The sequence below is a fragment of the Nasonia vitripennis genome, chromosome 3 (genome assembly GCF_009193385.2).
Source record: "Nasonia vitripennis strain AsymCx chromosome 3, Nvit_psr_1.1, whole genome shotgun sequence".
NCBI classification, from domain to species: domain Eukaryota; kingdom Metazoa; phylum Arthropoda; class Insecta; order Hymenoptera; family Pteromalidae; genus Nasonia; species Nasonia vitripennis.
This window is the reverse complement of record NC_045759.1, coordinates 3,183,391-3,193,221: the sequence shown is the minus strand read 5'-3', so window position 1 is coordinate 3,193,221 and position 9,831 is coordinate 3,183,391. Positions and strand designations below refer to the sequence as shown.

The 9,831-nt window shown below is 46.3% G+C and overlaps 1 protein-coding gene across 1 annotated transcript in view; it reads left to right on the top strand.

Moving 5' to 3' along the window:
- Positions 1-1,905: 1,905 nt before the first annotated feature.
- Positions 1,906-9,831, top strand: part of LOC100123225 (protein tipE) — a 28,240-nt gene continuing 20,314 nt past the window's right edge. Inside the window, exon 1 of the mRNA XM_003425720.5 lies at positions 1,906-3,422. Coding sequence (XP_003425768.2) covers positions 2,584-3,422 — 839 coding nt within the window. The 5' untranslated portion in view covers positions 1,906-2,583. The remainder of the gene's footprint in view (positions 3,423-9,831) is intronic.

Sequence of the window (9,831 nt, the reverse complement as noted above, 5' to 3'; positions counted from 1 at the left end):
TCTCAACTGCTGCTGTTCGTAAGGCACATAGTGGATTAGGCCTACAGGGGAGACCACTTAAAAAAAAACGCGCCGATGTATCTACCGCAAGGTGGTGTGGAAACGATACAATTTCGATGCTTCTCATTAACACACAAATCACAATCCACACAGACACACTCCGAGCACAATCTGCATAGCGGGTAATGAACATGTCACTCAATCCGCCGTCAAACGCCTTTGAAGCCATCGCGCACAAAATTGTCTCGCGCAATTAGCCAAAATCCAGAACCAATTACTCCCGCACACGTACAACTTTAATAAAAACACACACACACACACACCCATCAGCATCGGTCTCTCTCTCGATCCATCTCACAAGACGACAAACTAACCGAAAGTCCAGACAACTCCAACATCCTCGGGTCTAATTCCGGGCAAGTCCGAATCCAGTTTTGCTCTTTTAACTTCAGACCCCGACGTCGTCGTCGTCGTCGTGTTATCCCCAAGGACTCGGCCGACTCTCGCGCGGACAAACACACAACCGACTCCCCGTGGACAGCCTTATATTCGCCACTGCATAGAGCCTCGCTTATATAGACTCGTCGCTCAGGTTATCGCCGATAATGTGTCTGGCAGCGGCGCGATGTGCGAAGCGTCAATTTATGCGGCTGCGCCCGGGTGATTAGGAGCGACGCGACGCGCTGGTTTTTCAGTTTGGGCATATGCGGATACGACGCTGGGGAGAGATTTGCTTTGGGTTGATCTGGATGTGTGGAGTAATTTCGGGGAATCGAATAAGGGTGGGGGGCGATTATGACGAGGCTGTTTCATTGGGACGGTTTTTTTTGAAGGGTTGGACGTGTTAATTAACTTTTCACCAATATAGATGAACAAACTTACTAACGCATTATTCCATTCTATGCAGATATAAACACGATTAGTCTAGGTCTTCACATTACTCGAAAGCTGTAACGTCTCCTCGAGTATATCGCGTACACGCGTACCGACGAACTGTTTGCTTTTAATGCATGCATTCGCTTGGGCTCCTGTGCTCACGGATATCGCGTTGCCTCTTATCGAGTATATTAGGCTACATCTTCATCGATTACACCGCATGTGCTCGCGATACACACACACACACACGACTCGAATTTCTCCGCGTGTAAAAGCTCCGGAATAGTAGGTCACAGCTCGCATATCAGAGCTTTTTTTTCAAAATCTCTCGGTCTACATAGCTAAAATTAATATTTTACTCTGACGAAATCCTTTGTGCGCCCGATACATGCAGGGGAGCAAATTTTCGGCCGTGTGTACGCAGCAAAGCTTCTGTACTATAAAGCCGCGAAATTTGAAAATATATCGCGCGTGTGTGCTGTACGTTGGCTTTCTTTTAAACCAGCCGCCGACGCATAACTTTTAACGACGGAAAAAAAGAAAGAGCCATTCTCGCCGCTATGAGACGTATAGGCTCTCTCGTAAAATGAATAACTCTGGTTTAGGGCTTTGAAGAAAAAAAATTACGATAGGGTCAGTGTTGAAAAAAAAAAAATTCAATTTGCTATTATCCCTGGAAGAATTAGTCGTTGTGAAGCATTCCTCGGTGTAAAATAAATACCAATCAAAAACCAAGCAAATCGTCTCTTTATTATACACCCTCTCTCAAACTACCCTCTCCGACGTTCTATCGCCAGCAGCCCATCAACGATTCCATCGTATACGTCTATAACACAGCTCGCATTATATATCCTCTCCCGACTCGGAATCGTCGGTAAGGTGCGAATTGAGCCGTACAGTACAAGCGCGTAAACAAGACCAGCAGCACAGCCCTCCACTCTCTCCCCTACCTCGGTTTTACCAAGTCCTGAGCGTGCGCGCCTCGAACCCCGCCCAACCGTACAGCACACCACTACCGCGGCTGTTCTATCTCTCGCGCGCGCTCTTCGCGCCAGTCAGTCGGCCGCGGTCCGCGAGGCTGAAGCTCCTGGGGACACGACTCCTCGCGGTTGCTCCGCTCTTGCCGATCGCGCTGCCGATTTAGCTTCTCCCCCAACTCTGGACCTAGAGCGGCTCGCGTTCTGCATAGTCTGTAGTATCTCGCGTTATGTAGCACGGCTAATACAGGTGAGCCCAAGTCATTGCCGAGGATGAGGCGCGCGAGTTGATCGAGGTACAACAAGACCGTCGAGAGCGAGCACGAGGAGCGTCGAGAAAAAGCAAAAGGCAAGAGTGCTAGAGCACAGCATGCAGGAGTCGGGCGGACCAGCCACTGGTTGCTCGGCCAGCCGCGCGGTGGCCCGTTACAAGCCCCGTCGTCATCCGTCGGAGAAAGCTGCAGCATCAGCAGCCTCGACGTCGAAGGCGCCGACCCGCAGCGGTTCGTCGAGCAAGCGCTGCCGTCACTCCTGATCCTAACTCGATCCCGTCGACTGCAGCGTCGAGATCGCGGGGGCGTCCTCGGTGAACCCGAGCGTGCTGTACACGGCCGAGCCGGTAGCCGGAGCCAGCAGCAGCGCTAAGACGGCGCGAGACAGCAGCAAGTCCCGCAGGGTGGCCCGGGTCGCCCCGTCGGCCTCGAGCTCGACGACGGCGCCCGGCGCCCCGATGCACGCCGGCAGCTCGGAGCTGCTCCTCGACGCCAAGTGCCGGCAGCTGCTGCGCGACGAGCTCGCCGAGCAGGAGCAGCGCCGGCGCAAGCTCCTCGAGCTCGGCTACGGGGCCGCGAAGCGCCGACCGCCCCGGCGCACCTGCAAGCAGCGGCTGACCTTCTACGCGACCTCGAGCCTCGCCCTCGTCGCCATCTCCGGGGGCTGCGCCCTCCTCTTCCTCGTGCCGCTCTACGTCGACCCGGCGATCAGCACCCTCAGCGCGGACTTCTTCCCCGAGCCCGTCATCTGCACGACCAGCAAGCGCGAGGACCTCTGGGGCCTGTTCAACTGCAGCTGGAGCAGCTGCAGGGAGGGCTGCACCAGCGAGGTCTACCACTGCACCCACATCTACGTCACCTACACGCCCTGGAGCAACTCGAGCCTCAACGCCACCGAGGACGAGCTCGACGCAGTGCCGAGCATCGGAACGACGAGGGAGGAGGAGCCCGAGATCGTCGAGGCCGTGCTGCTGGTCAACATCAAGGGCTGCGGCTACCCGCCCGTCGTCGACTGCGAGAACTTCACGCGGGAGCTCGGCTACGAGGGCTCGAGGTTCCCCTGCTACTACAGCCGGGTTAACGGCAGCATCGTCATGGCCGACTACGACCGGGACGCCGAGCTGACCATCATCATGCACTACTTCGCCGCGCCGCTGGTCATGACCCTCGCTACCACGGCGGTGCTCTGCGTGATGCACTGCGACTGCAGGTGCCAGCCGCCCCCGAGGAGGTACCCGCCGGGCTCGAGGAGGATCCCCTCCAAGTCAACCTCCGGCAGCAGGCCCAACGATCTTAGGTACTGGTGGCTATGTTTTTACGTGGGCGAGTGCAGGGTCAAGCCGGGCTTTCGGGCTGTCAGTCAGGACTGATTTTACCATACATATATATATATATACATATATACATCGTAGTGTAGAGCGTAGCCTGTACACCTGTGTATGAGAGATCGAATGCTGAGGGTTGTTCATTCGCAGTTATCGTTATCATCATTACCGTTATAGCGAGTTTATATACATATAGAGCCGCGACGCTTGTAATATCGCACCGTACGCGCCTGTGTGTTATACATCTTTTACCTGCTCTGATATGCGACGATCGCCTGGAAGGAAGGTTCTTACGTGAGACGTGTAGCTCCGATCGGTATGTGACGATCGTGATGAAATTCTCGGTCGTTATTCGCGCAGCGTACCTTGAATTTAATTTTTCAGAAGCCTATATACACGCACTGATACTGCCAGAAATTATCAAAACGTTGTACTCGCGCGCGTTCGCTTCTCTCCGTCGAATCAAAATGTACATAGTAGCTGAGCTCGTTTTTAATAATCTCGGAGCCGACGACCTATACTCGCACACAAAGTGTGTAACAAGTCTTACGTAAGTACTTTTTTCCGTGTGGTCGTTTACACTACTGATTGTTGCGTTTGTTCCAAAGCTTGTCCGAGTTATGTACGGCTGTTCTCGCCATTGAATTGAACAGCGCCTGCTTGTGTTAACATGGAATTTTTCCCTCCTCTCTCTCTCTCTCCTTCACTTCGACACTCGCGTTCTACGTATATGCAATTCAATTAAGCTTTTTCAACAAAAGGTGTAACCATGTTAACTCAGACCCTCGAGCGCTTTTTTTTCAGTGACGAGGGTATATGGCACATGAAAAAAGAAAAAGAAACGAACACTATAATATACTCGAATCAGACCAATTATTTTTTGCTGTGATATATATACATACGGATGTGCAGAGAGTTTTGATACTTTGTAGACGAGAATTAGATAGATGCATGAAGTTATATATATATATATATATATATATATATATATATATATATATATATATATATATATATATATATATATATATATATATATATTATCGTTCATTACGCCGACGGTCATTTCTATTCTACATATATTAGATATAGAGATATGTACGTAGAAACGCATATTTCTCCCTTTCTCTCTCTCTCTCTCTCTCTCGCGAGATCTCCACCTCGAAGCAACAGAAGAGGTGTATTACGGCACGCACATAGCCATTTTTAAATTTAATTGCCAATAAAAGACACGGCGGAGCGGCTGCAGCACGTCGACGTAATAATTTACACTTAATATAAGCTTCTGCTCTTCTTCCCTCTTGTGTACATAGAACCGGAACTACGCGCGGGCAAAGCGAGCGCGAATAATTCAGCTCTATAAATATGCTCTTCTGTTCGGCTTCTGGTATACATATACCGTGTGCATAGTAGAATCATTATATGCTGATAAGAGAGAGGTAGAGAGACGAGGCGCTGATCATACATCACGAGTTTTCGACTTATATAGAGATGGGTATGTGCATTGTTATTATACAATATATTATACATAGTTTGCTTTGCAAAAGTTTGTAGGTTTAAGCAGCATAATACACACATATATATAGCGGTTATATATACCATCAGTAACTTTGTATAAACGTAGGTATTATATAGCAACTCGGCAGAATTACAACGACGTAGACACTAGTGCGATATATATATATATATATATATATATATATATATATATATATATATATATATACTTTCCTCATCACGACTATTATTATTATTATATACATAGAATTGAATATTCATGCATCGATCTAATTGACACATGCATACACGATACACAACGAGAATTCGAAGCATTTCTGCATCTGTCATCCTCGAAGAAAAAAAATCCGAAAATCCGTCGATATCGAGCCCAGACACTCACGTACACCAGCACATATCAATCAGGCGGTATACATCAGCGTTACATCTTATAGGCACAAAGAAAGAAGAAAAGAAGCTCTCGACCCAATACGCGTATCATCGCGGTGCTTTCTGGGTCAACAATTAGCATTACAGCTCGCGCGCGAATAGAAGGGGGGAATATCTCGCGCGCGCGGGCGCGTCTGTTCAGGGAAAACTAATTGGACTCGAGCCTCGTCGAGAAAGCCCGCATCGAATGCCAAGGGCAGTATTATAGTCTCTATCTCTCTGGTATAGCACACATTCCTCGCGCGCTCGCCTCAAAAACTCCTACTTCTCTCCGCGGGGGCGGCCCTCTCTCTGCACTGAGCACATAATAGTGATGAGGGATATTGTGCATCAGACTCGCAGCTATATTAAACGCTGAGATATGTATTTATTTTCTTCTTCTCTTCGACTTTGCAATTTTCGTCGGATCTCGAGTCGTGAGCGCGTGATCGAGTGCTGCACACGGGGGTACTCGATTCGAGAGGACGTACAGTGCATGAGGTACTCGTTGTGTCTGTTCGTCGTTAATTAAACGCTTTGAACGATAAGAGACACTCGATGGACTCGAGAACGTCCTTATATTCCTCGCGAATCGGTTTATCTGTGAGAGAACGTGCATTTTCCCAATTTTTCCACGAAAGCTCCTCGCAAAGTCCACCCGCACACACACGCGCTATTTCTATTCTCTTTCCGAGAGAGAGAGAGAGAGAGAGAGAGAGAGAGAGAGAGAGAAAGAGAAAGATTCCTAACTCGTCGTACAAGAAAAATTTTCTTCCGTTTTTTCTTTATTCTCTCGGAGAGAAGAAAGTCAACGCGGAAACGAAAATTTCTATCTCCTGGATTTTCCGCGAGCGGACACACAATGCGCGAATTTCGCGAAAAGAGTTTGAATCCGCGACGCGAAATCGATGCTCTTTGTGTGTGTACGTAGCTGACTTCTTTTACGCGCGGAGTTTCTTTTTTGCGCTGGCGCTAGCTTTTGTTATATTGAGGCAGTTGAAAAATGAAAGTAGAAATTGAATTTCACCGCGGCCTCCTTTTTGCGGCTCTTTTGTCGAGTCGTCGCATCGGTCGAGCTATTATGCGCTTTCTTTCTTTGGAGCTACTATAGCTTCTCTCTGATAATTACGCTCCTCGTGCCATAAGCGGCGACTTCAATTTTACCAAATTTGGTGTAAACGCGAGCCACTTGAATTTTCGTCTCTTGTACGCCGGGCGTTATCTAATCTCAAGGGGCGAGATAGAGAGAGAAAGAGAGAAGTGAGTAATAGAGGCGACACGATAGAGATAGAGAGAGAGAGAGAGAGAGAGAGAAAAAGAAATAGACTCCGCAACGCCCGAGGTCTTTACGGAAATCCATTTCTAACGCTATCGAACGACGCGAAATCGGGGTTAGCCGAGAAGTTATGTATGCGCCGACACACTTGTGTTAGAAAAGTTCCCGGAGAATCTTCTTTGTTCCGTATACCTTTGCCTGGTGTACTGTGGATTTGAATATGAATACAGCCGTTGGATAATCGTTGCGTAAGCGGAGATCGATAAACCGTATATTTTGTAATCGGCTGCAAGCTCGCGTAAATTTTTTTATTTGCTGTCTCCGGAACAAGTATACTACTCTACGGAAACGTATAAGCTTTCCTTATCCCGTATAACTCGGAAAAACACACAGCCGTACACTCGAGCTCGAGCTAAACAAGATAAAGCGCTGCACGAAAAATACAGCCCAATATAGCAACTTTCACGCAGGAGTTTCAACTTTGTATATAATCCGCGTTTCGAAATTGCTCGAGTACACCTTAAAAAGAGCAGAAACCAGAATTCTCGTTTGTATCTTAATGCACCCACACACACACACGTTCATTTCAACACACAAACGTGTCATGCTTATTATTATATATATACCACATCGAACAAAAGTATTAGAGAATTATTTAAATAAGTATTTGTAAAACGAGAGGAGAATTTAAGAAACAACTAATGGTGCATCTATGATTATTATTATTATAAACGATATAACGATTTTATTTTTATACAACACCGTATATGATTCGAGAAAAAGTTTGTCGACGAACCAAACGAAATGTTTAGACAAATTTTATATATATATATATATAGAGAGAGATATATTATAAATAAATATATAAAGAAAGCATGTAAATAGACTGTAAAGAATGTAACTGTGAACGAGACATTGAGTTATATTCACAACAGAGGATCCGAGGAAAACTAATGCGTTGGACCATATTATACACCTGTGTTAACGAGTCATCAACGTTATAAATTCGTATTCCAAAGATATCACGTTATGCGACGACGAGACGACCCATCGATGTGTGTAAAACAGCAGCCGATCGATTATTGCAAAATCACTCTGTCTCGTTGCCAATTTTTCTTAAACGCACACAGAGAAGGTGTACCTCATCGTTGGGCGAAAGAGCAGCGGAAAAAAGTCGATTTCTCCGTGCGGCCGCTGAAAAGAAAGAAAGAAACTGTATAGCAAAAGTATACTCCTTTTAATTGTCCTCGGCGGAGCATTTTCCGGCTGGCTAAGGTATATACTGTGTTTTCTACTTTTACGGGGCTATTAAATATTTACGAGCCAAGTGCAGGAATAAAACGCTTTGCGCAACGAGAGATAGAGAGAGAGAGAACTGCCTTTCTCGCTGCTGCTGCTGCTCCTTCGCTTCCCGCGATGATACACGAAAATTATATGCCCCGAAGACGACGTCGACGACGAGTGTTGTGAATGTCACTGTTTGTTTTAATCGTCCGATATGTATACTTTCTCCTTCTCTCTCTTATCATCTTTCTCTCTCTCTCTCTCTCTCTCTCTCTCTCTCTATATGGCTCGTCATGATTTTTATTGTGCTATAAGTATATACTTGTGTACTCTGGAAATACTAAGGTATATATATATATACATATATGATGATGATGATGATATGATTCAATAAAAACATCGATTTTTTCACTCGCAACCATATGGCGTATTATGATTACTCTCCATATTATTCTTTTCCGATATACTACACAACAGCGAGATTGTCTCGCTGAATTTCTTGCGTTAATTATCTTATCTGAATAATTCTTTAATACTTTTATATATGTGCTGCACACTGTACTATACTGTCGATATATATAACTCTATACGATTCACTTTGTAGCTACTACAACATTTTCGTTTCCACACTGCCATCAGTTTTCATTTTAGTTTCTATATAAACATCACAACGTAGTAACGAGTTCATGAGTTTACGCTTTTGTTTTTACGGCAGAAAGTATATATCTATCATTTGTTTGGAGAATTTTTATTTTCATTTTTCATGTTGGCTGACGCGAAGCGAAAACAACACGCACGAACACACATAGTTTATCGTATAGATTGTGTGAGAGGTAGGTACGAATGCAGTTTCTAAACATCTACATATTTATTAATTATTATGCCCGACGCCTGATTCGAACTTCTGCATGAAAGTTCGCCTCGAATCTACGGCGCGCTAATCTAGTTAGAATAATAACTTATACATACAAATATTACACGAACTCAGCACAGACATCGAGACTATTCATTAAAGCTCTGAAATCGGCCCAAACCTCAATTAAAAAACAATCCCGAGGAAAACTCGACTCGACACCACACCAGCAACGAAAGAAAGGATTAATCGTCCGACCGCAAACGCGACCCCGTTCATCCCTCGGCCGAGTGCATCGGTCAGCTGCGCGAGGCCGCAGAGATAAGCTCGCTCGACTCTCCCTCTCTTGTGCGTACACGCGCTGTACATATATATATACGCGCAGGAATCGAGGACGCGGAAACAAGCCTCGTACATATACAGTGAACGATCGTCGACGCTGCTTTGCTACTGGCCGGCCGGCAGTTGCCCTAGTGCATATAGTAGCCAAGGGTCGAACCCTTTGCTGTATACATAAGGAAAGCGGCATTATTAAGCGGAGCTTGAGCCTTTTTTACGGCAGCTTTCAAGTTTTCGCAAAAGGGGCGAGTATGTGGGTTTAAGACCTAGCAATAAAAAAGGAAACAGTTTGAAAATTAAGTGCGCAGCTTAGAATCCGAGAGTAGAGGGCTAGAGCTTTAATTCAATTTCGAGAGCTTGCGAGTGTAGCCCGGGAAAAATTCCATGGAAAAGCCAGCGGAATTAGGTACGGTTCGCTGAAAGCTTTTTCGGGGGAGGAACAATTTGTCGCGTAGAGACAACAAAATGCGCGTTTGAAAGAGCCGGGAAATCGTGTCATTTCCCGCTGACGCTCGGCTATGCATACGGAGAGACTATATGTAAGTACTGTAGGCGGGGGTGTCGAGTCGCCGAGTAAATTTTCCGCGCGTCGAGCTTTGAGAGAACGTTACAGAGTGCTATGCGCTTGTCGAACGCAGAAAGGACTGTTTGCTTTTGCGCGCGAGGTGCGAGCGCTTTTTGCGTTTGTTCGATTCGACTAACA